Source organism: Canis lupus, chromosome 27 (assembly GCF_011100685.1).
Source record: "Canis lupus familiaris isolate Mischka breed German Shepherd chromosome 27, alternate assembly UU_Cfam_GSD_1.0, whole genome shotgun sequence".
Classification (NCBI taxonomy): Eukaryota; Metazoa; Chordata; class Mammalia; order Carnivora; family Canidae; genus Canis; species Canis lupus.
Genome location: NC_049248.1, coordinates 32,737,495 through 32,760,863, shown reverse-complemented (window position 1 = coordinate 32,760,863; position 23,369 = coordinate 32,737,495). Strand labels below are relative to the sequence as shown.

The following is a 23,369-nucleotide window of genomic DNA, read 5'->3' as shown; positions in this document are numbered from 1 at the left end:
GCCCTGTTGTGTGATTCCCTGAACTGCATTTGGTTATGTGGGGAAGGCATAGAAAAGGCAAATGTTTGCATTCACATATGGCTAGAATTTTTGCTAGTTGGGTGAGATAGATAGATAAATGGGTGGGGAAATTTAGGATATCGAAATGATAGGCCCATGGTCAAGAAGCTAGATAAGGACAGAACTAAAGAAAGTAAAAAGCTAATGTAGAGGAAGCAAGTAGAGGGGTCAGTGATCCAGAAGTCACCAGGAGGTCTAACCAAGACAGCTCCACAAGGGTAAGGAATCTGTTTTGTTTACTAAGGTGGCCCAGCCCCAGAATAGTGCCTGGCACATAGTAAGCAGAAAATATTTGTATTGGATGAATCCCCATTGCAGAACTGGGATTATTTCTAAGCAAGCTGGAAGAATGGGAGATTGTGGTCAGAGCTGGATGAATGAATGAGTGATGGAAGAGGCGAAGCATCATGAATGACACATTGTGATGTCTGACACACACATCTGATAGGTTCTCCATACCCCTCAGCCTTCATCATTACCTTTTTTTGGCCTGTTATCAGAATTACTTATTTTTTTAAAAATAGAGTCATTTCTATACAACTGGATGAGTTGACCTTTCCCAAATAAGTATCATATAAAGCCATTGGAAAAATCAGGGTCATTAGATTCTTTCTCACGTGGGTGGAATAAGCCAACAAAGTACTAGTAGGAATTCCCTTCCTCTGCAAATTAGCCCGGTCTAGTTGTGAAGGCCAGAAGTTCACAGTACTTCTAACGCTTCCTGTTTTGTTTATTTTGCTTATCACAGATGTGGACACTTTTATATTTACTAGCTGTATCACCTCTCTAAAGTATATTGACCTTTCAGGAAGCTGTAAAAGGCCTCTCTTTTGCATTTAGTACAGACATACCTCGTTCTCATGTACTTTGTTTTACTACATTTCACAGAATATTGTGTTTTTCATAAATTGAAGTTTTACAGCAACCATGCATGAAGCAAGTCTATAGGCACTATTTTTCCAGCAGCATTTGCTCACTTTGTATCTGTCCTATCTTGGAAACTAACGGTATTTCAAACGTTTTCATTAATTATGTTTATTATGGTGATCAGTGATTTTGACTTGCTGAAAGCTCAGGTGATGGTAGCATTTTTTAGCAATTAAGTATTCTTAAATTAAGATGTTCACATTGTTTTTTTAGGTATAATGCTGTTATACCTACAGTAGACTACAGTATAGAGTAAACGTACCTTTTATATACACTGGGAAACCAAAAAATTCATTTATTGTGACATTTGCTTTATTGCAGTGATCTGGAATGGAGTCCTCAGTATCTCCAAGCTATGCCTCAAGGGGTCTGAAGTCTTATTTAAAATTAAGGATGGCTGTTTGCAAAGGCAAAGTTTACAGAAGGAGACTGAAATGATAATCTTATTTTTAAACAATGCAATGTTTGCCCATTTAGTTAAATTAATCAAAAAAAGTATTTTGATTTTAAGGATTCACACCTTTTTTGAATAACTGGCCATAGTACTTACCCTGTTTCTCCCTCCACACCCCATAGTATAATTACTTGTACACAGTAAATAATAAGTCTATACTGACTGATCTTTGTAGAATAAATGGTCCTCTGAAATGCCCTTTCCTGTACCTCTTTGCCTGGTAAATTTCTTTTATGTGATCTACTTCAAATATCTCCTCCCAAACTATCCTCAGCTCTTACGGACAGATGAACAGGCCTCTGCCCTTAGAGTAGTTCACACTAATTTCTGTTACACTGACATTATTTATTTGTGTATCTGTTCCTGTCTTTGTCTTTTATTGGCCAAGGAGTAGGGACTTTGTCCTAGTCATCTTAGTGTCTCCAACACCTTATGTGTGCCTTCCATGTTTTAGGGACTCCAGAATTGTCTGGCAAATGAGTTTGACAGCAAGAAAACACATTTGCGAGCACTTTGTAGGCATAGGTTGGAAAACCCTGCCCTCTAAAGGATTTTGCCTCTTTAGAATTTTCTGCAGTTAGGATACTGCTGTTAGGTGAGCAGTGATTATTTAATTATGGTTCTGTGATCCAATCAGTAGATGTAATTAACATAGAGAAAAGGTGGCCTTTTTTTCCTATGCCAACTTATTTTAAAGTAAGCGTAACATGTAGTTGATACTCAGTATAGATTTGTTAAAAGTACGGATGTCTACCAGATGTTCACAGGGACCGTTATTGGGTGGTGGTATTTTTCTTTTTAACTTTTTTCTTTCAGATATATTTTTTTCATTCTTTGAATTTTCTTTTTTAAGATTTCATATATTTATTCATGAGAGAGACAGAGAGGAAAAGACATAGGCAGAGGGAGAAGCAGACTTCCTGCAGGGAGCCTGATGCAGGTCTCGATCCCAGGACCCCAGGATCACACCCTGAGCCGAAGGCAGACGCTCAACTGCTGAGCCACCCAAGCATCCCATTCTTTGAATTTTCTATTTCAGTATGTATTGGGAAATGTTATTTTCCACTTTTAAAAGATAGGGTATGTAATACAGACAGTTAAGAGAAATGAATGCTTTGGTACAATTTGGAACCACTCAGCTGGGTCAAATTGGGCCAGTCCATGCTTTGGGAACAAATTTTAGTGGCTTAGAAAAGCAAAAGTTTATTTGCTGAGGGACAGCTGGGGTTCTTTTACACCCAGTGTCTCAGATCAAAATCTCCATCTCAAAGTGGCTTCTGCAGTTGCTGTAGCAAGGGGAGGGTCAGGTGGCGAATACCTTCCCCCTCTCACCAGCCTCCACATGTGTCACTTTGCCATGGCTAAGACGAGTGCCATGGCACCAAACTTCCTGCCAAGTACAGTGGAAAATGTAGAAGAACACCAGTTGTCTTTAACATGATAAAACTCTCTTTATTTTACAGTTACTGTAATGAATGTATGTTGGATCCAGACTGCGGTTTCTGCTACAAGATGAACAAATCAACTGTAATTGACTCCTCCTGTGTTCCAGTTAATAAAGCATCTACAAATGAGGCAGCCTGGGGCAGGTATGTCACCTCTTATAACCTTAAGAACATAAAACAAAATTTCAGAATGAGATCTTTTTATTACTGATTATATTCTCTATGCTATACATTCCATCTCTGTGACTTCTTTATTTTATAACTTCTTTATTTTATGTAAAGGAAATTTATACTTTTAATTCCTTTTGTCAATTTCCTCCATTCCCCAACCAACCGTCCCTCAGCAACTACCAGTTTGTTCCCTGTATTTAAGAGTGGTTTTTTTGTTAGTTTGTTCATTTGTGGGTTTTTTAGATTCTACATATAAATGAAGTCATATGGTATTTGTCTTTCTCTGTCTGACTCACATCACTTAGTATAATACGAGTTCTACCCATGTTGTCACAAATGGCAAGATCTCATTTTTTTATGTCTGAGTAATACTCCATTGTGTACATATACCACATCTTTAACCAGTCATCTATTGTTGGACACTTGGGCTGCTCCCATATTTTGACCATTGTAAATAATGCTACAGTAAACATTGGGGTGCATAGATCTATCTTTTCTTTTTTTTTAATTTTTATTTATTTATGATAGTCACACAGGGAGAGAGAGAGAGAGAGAGGCAGAGACACAGGCAGAGGGAGAAGCAGGCTCCATGCACCGGGAGCCCGACATGGGATTTGATCCCAGGTCTCCAGGATCGCGCCCTGGGCCAAAGGAAGGCGCCAAACCACTGCACCACCCAGGGATCCCAGATCTATCTTTTCAAATTACTGTTTTTTCTTTGGGTAGTTACCTCATAGAGGAATAACTGGATCACATGGTATTTCTATTTTTAGTTTTTTGAGGAACCTCCATGTTTTTCATAATAGGCACCAATTTACATTCTCACCAACAATGCACAAAGTTTCTCTTTTCTCCACATCTTCATCAACACTTGTTGTATCTTATTTTTTTGATACTAGACATTCTGACAGATGTGAGGTGCTGTGTCATGTTTTGATTTACATTCCCTGATGATTATTGATATTGAGCATCTTTTCATGTGTCTGTTGGCCATCTGTATGTCTTCTGGAAAAATGTCTGCCCATTTTTTTTTTAACTTCAGATTGGTTTTTGGTATTGAGTTGTGTAAGTTATTTATATATCTTGAATGTTAACCCTTTATCAAGTATATCACTTGTAGGTATCTGCCCCATTCACTAGGTTGTCTTTTTGTTTTGTTGATGGTTTCCTTTGCTATGCAAGTGGCTTTTATCCTGGGGATGAAAGCATGGTTCAGTATTCATAAACCATTCATTATGATACAGCGCGTTAGCAAGAGGAAGGATAAAAATCATAGGATTATTTCAACTGATGCAGAAAAAACATTTGACAGAAAGTATTTGTTCGTGATAAGAACTTGAAACAAAGTGGGTTTAGAGGGTGCATACCTCAAACTAATAAAGTCTATATATGAAAACATCCTAATAAATGGTGGGAAACTGAAAACTTTAAGATCAGGAACAAGACAAGGATGTTCATCTCACTACTTTTATTCAACACAGTACTAGTACTAATTAATTAGTAAATATAATATAATTATAATTAATTAATTAGTACTAATTGCAGCAGTCAGACGAGAAAAGGAAATATAAGGCATCCAAATTGGTAAGCAAGAAAACTGCCATTATTTACAGATGACGTGATACCATATATAGAAACCTTAGGCCACCAAAAAACTACTAACATTGATAAATGAATTTAGTAAAGTTGCAGGATTCAAAATTAATACACTGAAATCTGTTGGATTTTTATACACTGATAACAAAGTAGCAGAAATAGAAGAAAAGCAATTCTGTTTACAGTTGCATCATAAAGAATTTAAAAACTTAAAATAAATTTAACCAAAGAAATTAAAGACCTGTACTTGAAAACTGAAACAATGATGAAAGAAATCAAAGATGACATAGACAAATAGAAAGTTATATCATGCTCATGGATTGAAAGAGTTAATATCATTAAAATGTCTATCCTATCCAAAGCAATGTACAGATTCAGTGCAATCCCTATCAAAATACCAATTGCATTTTTCATAGAACTAGAACAAATATCCTAAAATCTGTATGAAATCAGAGATTTCTAAGAGTGAAAACAATCTTGAGAAAAAGGAACATAGCTGGAGTTATCACAATCCCATATTTCAAGGTATATTACAAAGCTGTAGTAATCAAAACATCATGGTCCTAGCACAAAAATATACACATAGATCAATGGGGTAGAATAGAGTCCAGAAATAAATCCATGATTTATGGTCAATCTATGACAAAAGAGGCAAAAATATACAATGTAGAAAAGAATCTCTTCAGTGAATGGTGTTAGGAAAACTTGACAGCTGCATGCAAAAGAATAAAATTGGACCACTTTTTATACACCACACACAAAAACAAACTCAAAATGGATTAAAGACCTAAATGTGAGACCTAAAATCATAAAATAACTGAAAGAAAACATAGGCAATAATCAGACATCAGCCTTAGCAATATTTATGGATATGTCTCCTCAGGCAAGGGAAACAAAAGCAAACATAAACTATTGGGACTGCACCAAAATAATAAGCTTTTGCACAGCAAAAGAATAGGTCTTACTTTTAACTTATAGAGTGAGTGCATTTATAGTCAATGACTGCAGTTCTTTTAAACTGATTTTCACAACTATATTACTTTGCAACATATACCGATAAAGGGGACACAAAACATTGCAACTTTATGTTTCACAAAGTAGAAAGCACTCATGCCTAGACTTTAGGAAATTCAGATTCAGGCCCAATTCTGTTCTAAGCTGTAGAAGTTTGGCTCTTGAGACAGATATTCCTACATATTTCCAAGGCAGTTTCTCCCATTGCATATTGTTTAACTACACCAGTAATTTTCAAACTCTGAAACTTAAAGAAAATCTTCAAGTCAAAATGAATTAATATTACTTTCAATTCTTTCATGCAACTATTGTTTTCTTTGCATATGTTCCTGGAGTTTAGTAAAATAAAGCAAAGTAATGATAAAAGTTGGTAATTGTCATGTAACCAATCTAGGAAAGCTATAAATCTTTCTCTTTTTGAAAGAGTACATTGGTTTGTAATAGATACATAAGTGAAATATTTGTATAGAACTTATATTCAACGTCCATGGGCACAGTAAATATGTAAATATTATTTTATATGAACTTTTATTCAATGTCCATGGACACAGTAAATATGTAAAAATTATTCTATATGGCCTTAACTTCTTATGTATTCTAAAGTCCTATAAAAAAAAATAATATGCTCTCATTCCATCTGCCTCATAGAACTGATGAAGGCAATGAAATCTGTTAATTACTTGTATCTCCTAGAAGCTATAAAGTATAATCTGTCATTAATCATTATGCTGTTGTCATTAATCATTTTATTAGGGAATTACTGCAAAGAAGTAGAAATAAATTATACGGTATTCAACTGAAAATCCAGACTACATTTTAAATATATTAATTACAGAGAAATATGTAAAAGAAATGCAATTATTACTTAAAATGAAAACTTGAAAGAGCTTCTTTTAAAAACATTCAGTGTATAATTTTCATCAGCCAGGCTTCATTAGTGAGTTAATTGATTAGATATTTCTGGATGTAATACTTTACAGTTTTAACTCTTATGATTCTTTTTTCAGTAGATAAAATCTGAAAGCTTGCTTGTCTAGAATTATGAATATGTCATGAAATCTGTATGTGTAGTTTCCCATACTTTACATACTTAACATATTAGAAATGTATACTAATGATAAGAGGACACTATAATTAGACATTTCTTTCATCCTCAGTTGAAATCCAGAGGTCAGAGGCCTCAAAATAGGAGTTTTGTTCTTACTGTTTGCAAGTAACAGATTGTACAACTTTTTAATAGAAATTTCTATTACTCCTTTTATGTTAACCTATTCATATGCTTAGGACATTATTCCTTGAGTGTGCTCACTCCTAAAAGAAAAGTGAGGTACAGATAATACCTAGGAAAAAACACAAAGAACTAAACAAAATATATAGAGAAATTATATTGTAGAATATTTGAATAATTTCAAACTCTACTACTCTCCTTCAAAAAAAAAGACAGTTTTCCTCGCTCTTTTCTGTGCTGAGTAACAGATTTCCTTTAGCTTAGCCACTGTGGTTGGTTCCTTCAATCTGTGCTAGAAAGATAGAAAAAAAAGGCAAGATGTTTGCCATGAAAAATTCCTACAGCAGATTTTCCATTTATAGGTAAAATAGCAATTGCTATATTGTTGTTGGTTGATAGGTTTTATACAGTTACTTGGAGTAGAATTCTCCAGGCAAAATCTACCATTACCTTGGATTCACATCTGAGATTCACTGTTTATAGATGTTTCAGGGTCAACTTTTGGGGAAATTCAGAGCCAACGATCCTGATTTAACTGTGGTGGTTTCATGAAAAGACACCAGGTAGAATGGTAATACCAGTCATGATGGAGATAGTATGATGATTCTGGTGAACTCTGAATTGCCTCAACATAATGAAAACTATTTGCCTACATAATCAACTATAATAAATTGGAAGCAAAATGTTAAGTGGCATGCTTTTCTAATATCTAGTTAAATTTCAGTAAAAAGTTTTTTTTCCTAAAAATCAGTTCTCTAAAGAAGATACACAGTTGGCCAACAAGCACATGAAAAACTGCTGATCACTAATTGTTAGGGAAATGCAAACCAAAATTATAATGAGGTGTACCACATCATACCCATTAGGGTGGCTACTATTAAAAAATATATATTTATATTAAAATACATATATATTTTTAATAATGTTTTTAATATATATATAAATATATACTGCATATATATTATATATATAACAATTGTCATGGAGGATGTGGAGAAATTGGAAACTACACTACTGATGGAAAGGTAAAGTGGTGCAGCCACTATGGATAACAGTGTGGTCGTTTCACAAAATTTTGCAATAGAATTATATATCATCTAACAATTTCATTTCTGAGTACGTATCCTAAAAGAATTGAATGCAAAAGCCTCAAGAAATAGTGAGTGCCTGTGGTCATGGCAGTATTATTTATAATAGCCAAAAGATGGAAGCAACCCAAGTGTGAATTGACAGATGCGTGGATAAAGAAAATGTAATATATACAATGATGCGTTCATTATTCAGACTTAAAGAAATTCTGGCACATAGTACAACATGGGTGAATCTTGAAGACATAATGATAAGTGAAATGAGCCAGTCACAAAAAGAAAACATGCCTCCAGTAATATGAGGTACCTAGAATAGTCAAATTTATAAAGATGGAAAGAAGAATGGTCATTGGCACAGGTAGGGAGAATGAGGGAATAGGAAGTTGTTTAATGAACACGAAGTTTCAGTTTTGCAAAATGAAAGGGTTTTGGAGATTGCCTCATACCTCAGTGTGAATATGTTTAATGTCACTGAACTGTACAACATAAAATTATTAAAATTTAAAACAGTTAATTAAGGGCTTTGTCTCTGAAGCTATGCAGTGCTATATAGGCTCTGAATAGGGACAAGAAAAACTGCCGGGCTGGGCTGGGAAAGCTGTAAACTTCTCTGTTGCCCACTTAGGACCTTGAATAGAAATAGTGTCACACATACAAAAGGAAAGCCAGAACCCATTACTATGGGGGAAATATGGGTTCTAATGTCACAGTGCCTTTGTAACATGGTAACCATAAATTGAGAAATATGAACACTAAAAAAAAAGTGTGTCCCAAACTGGAGATAATCCATAGAGCCATTTCAGAAATTAACGCGCAGTTGTCAGAATTCACAACCCATAAGACTTATATGGAAGGCAACTCAGTAAATGTAAGAGGATGGTCAAAAATTATAAACTACATCAATTAATGAAGGAAAGAAGCACAAATAGATAGTGAGGAATGAATTACCTAAACAACCTTGCACTACAAAAAAAGATATGAAAGAGACTTTAAAATGTTTGAAAGAGGGGATCCCTGGGTGGCGCAGCGGTTTGGCGCCTGCCTTTGGCCCAGGGCGCGATCCTGGAGACCCGGGATCGAATCCCACATCGGGCTCCCGGTGCATGGAGCCTGCTTCTCCCTCTACCTGAGTCTCTACCTCTCTCTCTCTCTCTCTCTGTGACTATCATAATTAAAAAAAAAAATTTTTTTTAATTTAAAATGTTTGAAAGAAATAAAGGAAATAGTATAATTTTGTCAGTTATACTGAAAGTTGTACATTTATGATCTGTGTACTATGTGTGTATATGTGTGCATGTATGTGTGTATGTACATATATAACAAATGTTATACTTAAGCAAATTTTGCTAAAAATAAGAACCTTCAAAAGCTAAAATTCTAGGTAAATAGCATGAAAGGGGTGTGACAACTTTTAGATAAAAGCCTTGTACATTCCTTTGTTTCCAGAAGCAAATAGTGATTATACTTAGTTTTTCGGTTTGTTAATTTTAGGTGTGAAAGATGTGAGCGTAGGGTGTCTGGGTGGCTCAGTCAGTTAAGCTTCGACTCTTGATTTTGGCTCAAGTCATGATCTCAGGATCTTGGGATCAAGCCCTGCCTCAGGCTCAGTGCTCAGGGGTATGGGTCTGAAGATTGTCTCCCTCGGCCCCTCCCCGACTTATGGGCATGCATGGCTTCCCCCACCTAAAATAAAATAAATAAATATTTTTTAAAAATGTAAATGTAATCTCTTATAAAATGTACTAGTGGAGGAAAGAAATAAAAGAATCTAAGTAGGAGGGTGGGAAAAAGGGAAAACTATGGGAGAAACTGTGGTTAAGAGAAACAATAGAAAATCAGAATGAAATATAAATGCAATTATTATAGTAAAAATAAGCCTCTTAAACACACCTTTCAAAGACATATCTTCATATGCATTTTTTTGAAATGCAGTTGTAATGCTGTTTACAAGACATAATCACAGAAAGGTTGGAAATATAGTGAAAAAAAATTAGGTAAGTGCTAAGTCAAGAAAACAAAAAACAAATTAGAAAATTCAGAAAACTTAACAAGCTTGATATAAATGAATCATGAACCTAATTTACAGAGAACTTTATTATTTTCAAGCAAACGTTTAATACTTATGAAGATTTACCATATTCAAGCACAAAGAATAAATTCAGTGAATTTGTATAAATATGTACTAATAAATTCTGAGTAAATCCAGATAATTGATATTATGCAAAATATGTTTTCTAAACAAAATGTAGTAAAACTGCAATGTAGTATAAAGATATTTATTATTCCTTCTACTTTAGCTTGGAAACTTAAAAAAAATTAACTTAAAATTAACTAATGGGTTAAGAAGAAATCATAAGTGGAAAATAGAACATTAAAAGTAATAAATGAAAAAATGCACAAGAAGTTAGAACTAGAGCAGAGAATTAGCTTGTAGAGTGGTAAACTTACTGTGAAGTGTGATTTTCATTCCCTTTATACAGGTGAAGACAGTGATGTGTAGAGGGTCTCAATAGCTTTCTCCAAGTCCAAAGCCAGTAAGTCCACCACTTTTAAGGGAGCAACAGTTGCATAATAAGAAGATGCACATTTTAGAGTCAAGTAAATTCTAATTTCAGCCTTTATCATTTGCTGGTTTGTAAGTGGCACCTGGACAACCTGGGCCTCTCTGAGCCCTATTTCCCATCTGTACAATGGGAATAATATACTTGTGGAGAACAATATGTTTTTTGTAAAGATTCTGTTAAGAGTATATCCAGGGGATCCCTGGGTGGCTCAGCGGTTTAGCACCTACCTTTGGCCCAGGACGTGAGTCCCACATCGGGCTCCCTCCATGGAGCTTGCTTCTCCCTCTGCCTGTGTCTCTGCCTCTCTCTGTGTGTCTCTCATGAATAAATAAATAAAATCTTTTTTAAAAAAAAAAAGTATATCCAAAGACACTTTTAAATGTTAAACCTTGTTCAAATGTTATCTTTAAAAAAAAAAAAAAAAAGGACTCCTGGGTGACTCAGCTATTGAGCATTGGTCTTCGGCTCAGGGCATGATCCCGGAGTCCTGGGATCGAGTCCCACATCGGGCTCCCTGTATGGAGCCTGCTTCTCCCTCTGCCCATGTCTCTGCTTCTCTCTATGTGTCTCTCATGAGTAAGTAAATAAAATATTTTAAAAAATATATTAGTGGTAGATATCCTGTACTAATTTTTTTTTCTTAGATTTGTCAATAACACATTTTCTAGATAAGAATAAGCACTTGCCAACAGGTAAGGGCATTAAAATACTTTCTATTTGTGTGCCTCTTCATCCACCTCCCTGTCTCCTGGCTCTCTGTATACACAAAACCATAATCTATTCTGGAGCTTCAAACATCCTGACTCTTTAAAAGTATTGCTAATGAAGCAAACTTTCTTAATGTGCTGATTCAGTATTTGTTTCCTATAATACAACATTTTCGCTCTGTAATTAGAACACTAAAATAGCTAGATAGAGGCCCTGTTTGGCAGTTCATTGTTCTAACTCACACTGAATGCCTGGTTTATTGTATTCGTTCAGCAGAGATATTTTTCTCAAAGCTGCACTCTGATACAACACCCAGACTATCTTCCCAACATCCCACTCCTCCCACGCAGAAGTGGACAAAACCACTTTCAACCTAAATCCCTTGCTATCACCCTAATATCCATTGTGATTTCCCACCTCTATGCCTTTCCTCACACTGTGCTTTCTGCCTAGAGTTTACCTTCCTTCTCCCTCCTTCTGTCTGACTTCCAACCATTATTTTTTGCCCAAATCAAATGTCACTTTTTCCTTGCAGTCTCTCCGATTAGCCCCAGGAAACAATCCTTACTATATCCCCTGCTTGCCCTTTAGCACTTTCCTGCTAACTTCTATGATAATTATACTGTCTTCTATGATAGTGATTTGGGTATGGATGTATCTTTGCTTCTAGATTATAAATTCCAACGTTTGTATCGTGCACTGTTTTTAAAGATTTTATTTATATGTTTCTTTATTTGAAAGAGAGCAGGCCCAAGGTGAGGGGAATGGTAGAGGGAAAGGAAGAAGCAGACTCCCCACTGAACAAGGAGCCCAATGTGGGGCTCAATCCCAGGACCTTGAGATCATGACCTAAACTGAAGGCAGACGCTTAACCAACTGACTGAGCCACCCAGTTGCCCTCGTGCACTGTTTTTAATACCTTGGTGCCTTGTACTTTCAGGAGTTCAACAGTAATTGTTAAATGACAAAAAAAGGGGGGGTGCTGCCATCACTGGAAAATAAGGGTTTGAAAGTGCTGGGATCCCTGCCTTTGGCCCAGGGCGTGATCCTGGAGACCAGGGATCGATTCCCGCATCATCGGGCTCCCTGCATGGAGCCTGCTTCTCCCTCCCTCTGCCTTGTGCCTCTGCCTCTCTCTCTCTCTCTCTCTCTCTCTCTGAGTCTCTCACGAATAAATAAATAAAATCTTAAAAAAAAAAAAAGAAAAAAAAAGAAAGTACTGCAGTTCCAAATGAGAGGATATGGTGTTCCAACTTTAGTGAAATCTTCTTCATTTGTATCTATTTCCAGGAAAGAGAATCTCTAAAAGAAAAATGGGAATGATGCAGTTTTGTTTACCTGGTACTAACTAACACACTAAAAAAGTATAAAAAATAAAACTTAACCATGTCCTTCAAGTATATGCATGCTATATGTTACATGTAGTCATACTACATGAAAACTACTTTTTAAAAAATATAGAAAGAGGGACGCCTGTGTGGCTCAGCGCTTAAGCATCTGCCTTCGGCTCAGGGTCTGATCCTGAAATCTCCAGATCGAGTCCCACATCGGGTTCTCTGCATGGAGCCTGCTTCTCCCTCTGCCTATGTCTCTGCTTCTCTCTCTGTGTATCTCATGAATAAATAAATTTACAAAAAAAAATTACAGAAAGAAATATTCAGCACATGTCCTCAGAATATTCATGGGTGTGCAAGTGTGCAAGGGAAGCAGTGTATTTATGGTGACAGTATAAGATCAGGTGTATCATGCAACCAGGCCAAATAGCCAAAATAGGATTTTCTCTTCATCACTTTTTTTTTTAACTTTTAAAGATACATATCCATTTTGTGTTTAGAAAAAGAAATTTATAATTAGTAAGCTATATCAGCATCTTAATATATTCACATACAGGATTGATGTTTTTATTAGTTACTCATATTAAGAATTTAAAATCCTCAAGCTATGCTTCTAAATTAACAGTAATATAGTTCATAATTAATTTTTATAGCATACATTTTAGAGAAGTAGAGAATCTAATGCAGAATATTTTAATCCATTTTGCTTTTTAAATCACACTTTCCTCCATGTCTTTACTTGAATAGAAGTTATTATGCTAGATACTCCCTTTAAGATCTATAGCTCTACAATATGTAAGTTTCATCTATCAGTAAGTAATTCATATGCCTCTATATTCTTTCTTCAAGCCTAGAAACTTAGCCTCTCTTGAATTTAATGACTTTATTACAGAATGATACTGTTTATGTTGCAAAGTATACAAATCAGGAAAGCAAAACATATTTGAATAATTTATATCCCTCCATGTTAATTTGTCCAATTTCTCAGTTGACATTTATTGTGATAATAAACACATTTTAACAGTTTTGTCCAAGTAGTAATACTCATAATATGTTTGACTATACATCTTCTTAGACCCAAACTTTATATTTCTAGTGCAGTCCTTCTTTCTTTCATGTTTTTAAAATTACTTTTCAGGTAGTATTTCATTTGAAAAGGAGTCTGTCAGTTATTTCTCACTAAAAATAAGACTAACTAGACTTTGAGACTAGTGCAAGGACAGGGCCAAGGCTTGAATTGTATATGCTTGGTAAATACAAAAATAACAGTACCAAGTCTTAGTTCATCAAATAATGGTGCATTTAAGCAGAAGATGTGCTACTGCAGAGATGGAGTCTAGAGATGTTGGGATTTTTCAGAAAAAGGGGGGTCAAGGGAACAGTGGGAATAAGTGGAAGGAAAATGCATGATTGGAGCTGATACTGGAAATGTGAGTTTGAATACAACTGTCAGCCTTATGTAGGAATTTTACTTCAGTATTTACAGATGCTTTTTATAGGTATGGAAAGCATCATGGCAATGATTTTAGGTGTGAATGACTTTATGTGATACCTAGTTGTGGATATGACATGGTATCACATAGTGAGATACAGTTCTCTTCGAAACATTTAATATATTTTTAAAAAATCAGTTGGCATGAATGTGATATTAACACTTGGCAGGGAACATTATCTAACTAGAAATAATAGCATCATGTTTTCTTTATGTAACTATCTTCTGTTCTTGGCAAGTGTGATTGATTGTATTATTGTTCAAAATATCTGCCCCACTAGTTAGGGTAGGTTTAGGTATTTCTGGCCTGTTCAGTTTTATCCACATGACTTTTCTGTGGCCAAAGAAATGAGAGTGGAACCAGTCCATGCCACTTCTAAGCCAAAGCTTTAAGAGCAAGGATTTGTCATGTTTTCTTTTTCCTTTGGAGTAAACTTGGCAGTGCCCCAGAATAGAAGGTGTTCTGTTAGCTTGGTCACAGGGTAAAGAAAATGTGGAGTAGAACTATACCTGACCTCGTGTGGACCTGGCTGTAGCATATGACATCATATGACATTGGAGCCCTGTTATGGCCCTGGGATTTGGGGCACTTTTGTTGATTCTGCAGAACCTCTTCTCTTCTGACTGAGAAAGCAAGATAAGCTGTATTCCACTGTGGAAGAGGAACAGATTTTGTCCAAACTATAAAGTCACTTATAAGTCATTATTTTATGAGCTTTTAAAGCTCATGAAATTTTATTAATTTTTTCAGCTTCATTGAGGTATGAGTGACAAAATTTGAATATATTAAGGGCATACGTCATGATTTTTTTAGATGTACAACTTGATGATTTAATATACAGCATTGTAAAATGCTTCCCACAATCAAGTTAACATGTCCAGCACTTCACGTAGTTACTGCGTGTGAGGTAAGAACATAGAAGATTTACTCTCTTAGCAAATTTCAAGTATTCAGTACAGTATTATTAACTGTAATCACCATGCTGTACATGACATCCCAGAATTTATTTATCTTGTAACTGAAAGCTTGTGCCCTTTGATCAGCCTCTCATTTCCCCACCTCCCAGCCGCTGGCAACTACAATTCTACTCTCTGGTTCTGTGAGCTTGACTGTTCCAGATTCCACATGTAAGTGGATCACACAGTCCTTCTACATCTGAATTATCTCACTTAGCATAATGACCACCTGGTTCATCTATGTTATCACAAATGGTAGGATTTCCTTCTTTAGCTGAATAGTATTCCATTGTGTACACATGTACACACAGACACACACACTATTTTTTAATCCATCTACCTGTGGACATTTAGGTTGTCTCAATATCTTGGTTCTTGTGAATAATGTTTTAAGGAAAATTACTTTTCTGACAAAAATCTCATTGGAAACTTAAAAATGACACTGATATGTGATGCGTGGATACCCATCTATTAAACCACACAAGCTATTGAAACTTTGGAAGCATCAGGGATGTGAAACTATTGTTCCTGTAACTATACTGGTTGTTTTGGGGTTTTTTTCCCCTGTGGGTGCAAGCTGGTTGACTGATTGGTAACAGAAAATCAGCTTATTTGTTTTAACATTGAGCTTTTAGGAAATTCTTGATTATGCAGGCCTATTACCAAGTTTTAGTTATTTGGCTTAGGAAACAGGTAACCAGAATTCTGCTCAGGAGAATCAAGGGAACAAAGTCAACATCTTATATGTTGATAATGTCTGAAACTTTCCTATGTCTGTGTGTTCAAACTGTGGTTATCATCTAAGGAAAAACATGTATGAAACTTAAAATCTACATTTATTCTGTCTATTAATTCAACACACATTGACCGAACTGCTTATTACCTAAAATAGGATTGCAGAGCTTGATATTCCTAAAGACCTGGGGGAGATCAACCAAGGCAGATGCACGCAAAAAAGAATTTCAAAGGTGTGGACAAAGCAGAATAATGCCCTGGCCCTGGGCAGTGTCACAGAGCTACTTTTAGTAACACTAAACTTAGGAACACAAAGGATATATTTGCCCAGAACATCTTCTTCTCTGTAATTGAGCTATTATTGTCAGTCTTTCATTGATTCATAAGATATCTAATACTTGGGAGCAATGAACATTTTAGCAAATAGTTCTTGATCTGTTATTACAGCTCTGCTCCTTTAATAGAGATTCTGAAGGTACATAGAAATATTTCATGTCTTTTACAATCAAACCAGGAAACATATTTAGTACTGCTGTTCAATTAAGTCTGACATTTTTTTTTTAGTCTCAGAGGTCGAATTTAGTGATTCATCAGTTGCATGTAACACCCAGTGCTCATTACATCACATGCCCTCCTTCATGTCCATCACTATTACCCCAGCCCCCACCGACATACCCTCCAGCAATCCTCAGTTTGTTTCCTAGAGTTCAGCATCTCTTATAGTTTGCCTCCCTCTCAATTTTCATCTTAGTTTATTTTTCTTTCCCTTCCCCTGTGTTTATCTGTTGAGTTTCTTAAATTCCACATTTGAGTGAAATCCTACAGTATTCATTTTTCTCTGACTGTAAGTCTAAAGACTTTTAAATGATTATTTCTGTCTGCCCTGAGCCAGAAAGGAGGCAAGCTCTGGGATACCATGTTCATGTAAAGGAGGAATTTTTTTTTTTTCTCTCCTCATCTTAGGTTCTGGGCAGGGCTCTGTAACAAGACAGATTAACAAGAGAAGGCAAACAGATAAAGCAGACATATTCTGGTTTCCTTCATTTGGCATACCAGGGAAGGGAAGGAGGCTTACACACCTGGGGACGTCACTTGGATCAGATGAGTGACCCAAGGAAGCTCTCCAGCAGAGTAGGAGTGCACAGTCAATCAGGAAGCACTGGTAGGTAATAAAGAGCTGAAAAATGTTATCCTCTTTTCCTGGAAAGGCAAAGAAGAAATTAGAGGAAAATAGAATGAAGATAAAATGAGACAAGCCTTGAGAAGTTCAAGGACTATGTATCTTGAAGCCAGCTCAGAAACTATGCTGAGACCACAGTCAGCCTTTGCTGTAGTGAGTGTTGTCAGTTGCCCAGGAGCTGGGCAGGGAGCTGCCTTTGAAGGAAACAGAATCGCCACCAGGTATATTGACAAAGTCCTGATTAGACTGACTTAGACTGACAACTTTGAGTTTTTCTTAGAGATTTAGTATTGGTGTCTATATATCCTGGATATAGATTTTTTTAAAGATTTTTTTAAATTTTTATTTATTTATGATAGTCACACAGAGAGAGAGAGAGAGAGAGGCAGAGACACAGGCAGAGGGAGAAGCAGGCTCCATGCACCGGGAGCCCGACGTGGGATTCGATCCCGGGTCTCCAGGATCGCGCCCTGGGCCAAAGGCAGGCGCTAAACCTCTGTGCCACCCAGGGATCCCTATAGATATTTTTTAAATATATTTTTTAAGCATATAAAAAGCCAAACATTAAATACTATATATAGCATTAAATGTTATTATCTACTGTGCCCAGATAACTCTATGAATGTGCATGCAGGGCACTGTATCTTTGTTGTTGTGTTTTGTTGTATTTTCTTTTTTTATTTTTAAAGATTTTATTTATTCATGAGAGACACAGAGAGAAAGGCAGAGAGAGAGGCAGTCTCCCTGCAGGGAGCTTGAGGATTCAGGACTCGATTCCAGGACCCCGGAATCATGAGCCAAAGGCAGACACTCAACCATTGAGCCACCCAGGTGTCCCTGTGTCTTTGTTTGATGAAGCCCCTGAGCAGTGATCAGTTGCTTTCCTCAACTGGCTTCTATAAATATTTCATGTCCTGTCGTCCAGCAGTTTCATTTTCAGGCCAGGAATTGTTTTCTGCATTAAGTGAGGAGCTAATAGAATATAAATTATTGTGTATTATAGATCTGTGGAGCAGGTGATCCACAATCAAAGCAGGCAGAGCTTCTCCTCCACTGAAGGAGGGATGGAGCTGCCCTTCCCATGGCTTTACCTGTGACTTCTGGCAGCAGGGCCACCTTGACTGGCAACCTCCCCATCCTGCCCCAGCACACGCAGAGGGCACAGGCAGTAGTCTCTTGTCTGGGGGTAGTAGTCCCCAAAATATACAACATGCAACTCACTGGTTGTGAGGTGACTTTCTAGCCCTTCTGAGTTTGTTCTGAGTACTCCTGAGATGTTCAAAGAAGTTCGTTCAAAGAAGTTTTCCCACATTTAGGGAACTCTTTCATCTTAGAGATTAGAGATCTAATGAGATGTTCTGTGTATGCTGTTTTAAAACAAGAAAAAGAAGAAAAAACTCATACACAACCTACATATTCTTTTATTATATTTTTTTCCCTCAAGGTGTTTAGAAATAATCCAAACTGACTGGAATGGAAATATGCTTGCCGCAAATAAAATAAATGATCAAGCGTACCTAGTGTACTAGATATAAAACAAATTCATGGCACCTGATCCTCTAAGCATTTTTATTAATATCTTTAAAACTCTTAAATATAGTAACGTTCAGAATTCTTTGCCTTCAGTAGAGCATTGCTTTTCACCAGCTTATCCCCCAGAGCTAAGTAGAGTAAAGGCAAATGTGTAGAAGTTCTAGCAAATTAGCCCAGAGAGACCCATGAAAGGGCAGGTTTTGTTTGTTTGTAGTATTTTTTTAAATGTATATGAATTTTCCTATGTATTCTAAAGTACAGCCATAGTCAGTTTAGTATAATTGTTTTTATTATCATTGATTTTTTTTTTCTGGGCAGCCTCAGCACCATTACCTCTTACCTCGTCCTGCATATTCTAAGTGAGCAAAAGAAAACTTTTTTTTTTTAAGAAAACTTTTTTTAATTGAACTATAATTATTATACAATTATTATATTTTTAGGTGTACAACATATTGATCTGACAATTCTATACATCACTCAGTGCTCACCACAGTCAGTGTAATCACCATGTGTTGCCAAGTGTTAGTGACTCTGTTCCCTGTGCTGTACTTTTCACTGCTGTGACTTAGTTTATTAAAACTGGAAGTTCGGGGCAGCCTGGGTGGCTCAGCGGTTTAGCACTGCCTTCAGCCCGGGGCATGATCCTGGGGACCTGGGATCGAGTCCCACGTCAGGCTCCCTGCACGGAGCCTGCTTTTCTCTCTCTCTCTCTCTCTCTCTCTCTCTCTCTGTGTGTGTGTGTGTGTCTCTCTCATGAATAAGTAAATAAAATCCTAAAAAAAAAAAAAACTGGAAGTTTGTACCTCTTAATTGCTTTTATGTATTTCACCCATCCATCCCACTCACCTCCCCTCTGGCAACCACCAGTTTGTTCTCTGTACTTAAATGTCTGGAGTTTTTCATATGTATCTGCATTTGTTTGTTTCTCAGATTCCACATATTAGTGAAATCATATGGTATTCATCTTTCTCTGACTTATTTCACGTAGCATTATACCTTCTAAGTCCATCTGTATTGTCACAGATGGCAAAACTCATTTTTTATGGCTGAGTAATATTTCTTTGCAGACACACATATACACAGAGCACATCTTTATCCATTCATCTATCAATGGACATTTGGGTTGTTTCCATATATTGGCTATTGTAAATAATGCTGCAGTAAACTTAGAGGTGTGTATTTTTGAATTAATGTTTTTTGTTTTCTTTGGTTAAATACCCAGTAGTAGAATTACTATTTCATGGTATTTCTTTTTTTTTAACATGGTATTTCTATTTTTAATTTTTTGAGAAACCTCGATACTGTTTTCCACAGTGGCTGCACCAATTTACACTCCCACCAGTAGTGTATGAGGGTTCCCTTACATCCTTACCAACACTTATTTCTTACCTTTTTGATTCAAGCAGTTCTAACTGGTGTGAAGTGATATCTCATTGTGGTTTTGACTTGTATTTCCCTGATGATTAATCACATTGAGCATCCTTTCATGTCTCCATAGGCCATCTATAGGTCTTCTTTGGAAAAATGTTCAGGTCTTCTGCACATTTTTTAAGCTGTTGGGGGTTTTTTGGCATTGAGTTGTACAAGTTTTTTTTAAAGATTTTATTTATTTATTCATGAGACACACACAGAGAGAAAGAGAAGCAGGCTCCATGCAGGAAGCCCAATGTGGGACTCGATCCTGGGACTCCAGGATCACGCCCTGGGCCAAAGGCAGATGCTCAACCGCTGAGCCACCCAGGTGTCCCTGTGTAAGTTTTTTATAAGATTTTGGATATTAACTCCTTATCAGACATACCATTTGCAGATATCTTCTTGCATTCACTAGGTTGCCTTTTTGTTTTGTGGTTGTTTCTTTTGCTGTGCAGGAGTTCTTATTTTGCATATTCCCAATAGTTTATTTTTGCTTTTGTTTCCCTTGCATGAGGACACCTATCCATTAATTGATTGCTAAAGATGATATCCAAGAGACTACTGCCTGTGCCCTCTTCTAGGATTTTTATGGTTTCAGGTCTCACATTTAGGTCTTTGATCCATTTGTAGGTGGTTTGTTTGTTTGTTTTTATATATGGTATGAGAAAGTGGTCCAGTTTCATTGTTTTGCCTGTAGCTGTCCCATTTTCTCAACATAATTTATTGAAAAGATTGTCTTTTCCCCATTATATTTTCTTGACTCCATTGTAGCAAATTAATTGACCATATAGGTGTGGGTTTATTTCTGGACTCACTTATCTTGTTTCGTTGATTCATTTCTTTAGAAGTTCTGTATTGCGATAAACTTCTCTCATAAAATTGCTGTTGTTTTGTCCCTGGAGTTTTGGGGACACACAAACGCAATTTTTTTTTAATTTTCATTTATCTCCATGAATTCTTTTATTTCCTCTTTGATTCCTTGTTTGACACATTCGTTGTTTTATAGCATATGTTGAGCCTTCATGTTTTTTCCACATTTTTTGTAATTCATTTATAGATTCATACCACTGTCATCAGAAAAGATACTTGAGGGCAGCCCGGGTGGCTCAGTGGTTTAGCGCCGCCTTCAGCCTAGGGCATGATCCTGGAGCCCCAAGATCGAGTCCCACGTTAGGCTCCCTGCATGGAGCCTGCTTCTCCCTCTGCCTGTGTCTCTGCGTCTCTCTCTCTCTCTCTCTCTCTCTCTCTGTCTCTCTCATGAGTGGATGGATAAAATCTTTAAAAAAAAAAAAAAAAAGGAAAGATACTTGATATGATTTCAGACTTCTGTAATGTATTGACACTTGTTTTGAGGCCTAACGTGGTCTGTCCTATAGAATGTTCCATGCACACTTGAAACAATGTGTATCCTGATGTGCCGGTATGGAGTGTTCTGTATGTGTGTGTTAGGTCCATCTCATCTAATATGTTGTATAAAGCCACTGTTTTCTTGTTGATTTTCTGTCTGGCCGATCTATACACTGGTGCAAGTGAAGTGTTAAAATCCCCTATTATTATGATTATTTTACTGTTAATTTCTCCCTTTATGTTTGTTAATATTTGCTTTATGTATTTATACACTCAGTCTTGGATGCATAGATATTTGCAATTGTTATATCCTCTTATTGTATTGATCCTTTTATCATTATGTAATGCCCCTTTGTTTCTTGCTACGGTATTTGATTTAAGGTCTATTTTGTCTGATAAAAGTGTTGGTACCTTGGGTTCTTTTTTTTACTTCCATTTGCATGGTATATGTTTTTCCATGCCTTCACTTTCAGGCTGTGTTTCCTGAGGTCTGAAGTGAGTCTTATATAAGCAGCATATAGTTTGTATTTTTATTCATTCAGTCATCCTGTGTCTTTGGATTAGATCACTTATTCCAATTACATTTAAAGTAATTTTTGATAGGTATATACTTATTGCCGTTTTGTTAATTGGTTTTTAGTTGAGTGTAGTCCTCTAGTTTCCTTTTCTCTTGCTCTCTTGTAATTTGATAGCTTTCTTTAATGCTATGCATAGGTTCCTTTCTCTTTATTTTTTCTATATCTGTTACAGGTTTTTTTTTTATTTGTGCTTACCATTGGGTTCATACGTAATATCTGATATGTATAACAACCTATATTAAGTTGATGGTCACTTAAGTTCTAACACATTCTAAAAATGCTAAATGTTTATTCCCCCATGCATGTTTTATGTTTATGATACCATACTTTACATCTTTCTGATTTGTGTATCCTTTGACTAATTTTTACAGATATATTGATTTTACTACTTTTATGTTTGAACCTCCACACAAGCTTTGTAAGTGACTAATCTCATACCCTTAGTGTGTTGGCTTTTATGTGAGATTTTTTCTTTTCATAATTTTCTTTCATGGCCTTTTCTTTCCATTTAAAAAATTGCCTTTAATATTTCTTGTGATGCTGGTTTAGCAGTAATGAACTCCTTTAACTTTTGTTTGGGGAGCTTTTTAGTTCTCTTTCTATTCTGAACGATAGCCCTGCCAGGTAGAATATTATTGGTTGTAATTTGTCTCCCCCACACCCTCTCCCCCCCATGCCCTTGATTGAGCACTTTGAATATATTATGTACCACTTTCTTCTTACCTGCAAAATTTCTGCTGAAAAATTAGCAGACAGCCTTTATGGAGTTGCCCTTGTCTGTAACTATTTTCTTTTTTCTTGTTGCTTGTAAAATTCTCTTTACCATTACTCGCTGTCATTTTAGTTATACTTGTCTTTGTGTGGACCTTTGTGGGTTCATTTTGTTAAGTGCTCTCTGTGCCTCCTGTATCTGGATGTCTGTTTCCTTATAGAGATTAGGGAATTTTTCTGCTATTCTTCCTTCAGATAAGTTTTTTGCCCCATCCTCTATTTGTTCTTCTGAGATCCCTATAATGTGAATGTTATTATGCTTGATGATGTCACTGAATTCAGTTTTTATTATTCTTTTTTTCTTTGATGTCCAGCCTTGTTGCTTTCCATTATCCTGTCTTCCAGATTGCTGATTTGTTCATCTGCATTCTGTGATCTGCATTTGTTTCCCTCTAGTATATTTTTCATTTCAGTTATTGAATTACTCAAGTCTAGCTGATTCTTTTGTTATATTTTCTTTCTCTTTGGTGAACTTTTTACTGATCATCCACTCTTTTCTCAAGTCCAGTGAGTGTCTTTATGACTATTACTTTGAATTCTTTATCGAGTATATTGCTTATTTCTGTTACATTTAGCTCTTTTACTTTGATATTTTCTTGTTCTTTCATTTGGAACATATTCCTTTGTCTCTTCATTTTTTTCTAAATCTCTGTTTTTGTTTTTATGCATTAGATCAGCTACCTCTCTTGGTCTTGAAAGCACTGGCCTTGTGTCAGAGAAGTCCTGTGGTGCCTTGTAGCACAATTCCCCTAGTTACCAGTACCCCAGATGTTC

General features: G+C 36.2%; 1 protein-coding gene across 1 annotated transcript in view; it reads left to right on the top strand.

The window, feature by feature from the left end:
* The window catches only part of SLC2A13 (solute carrier family 2 member 13), a 355,929-nt gene that overhangs the window by 283,132 nt on the left and 49,428 nt on the right, over positions 1-23,369 (top strand). The window contains exon 7 of the mRNA XM_038577277.1: positions 2,905-3,030. Coding sequence (XP_038433205.1) covers positions 2,905-3,030 — 126 coding nt within the window. The remainder of the gene's footprint in view (positions 1-2,904; positions 3,031-23,369) is intronic.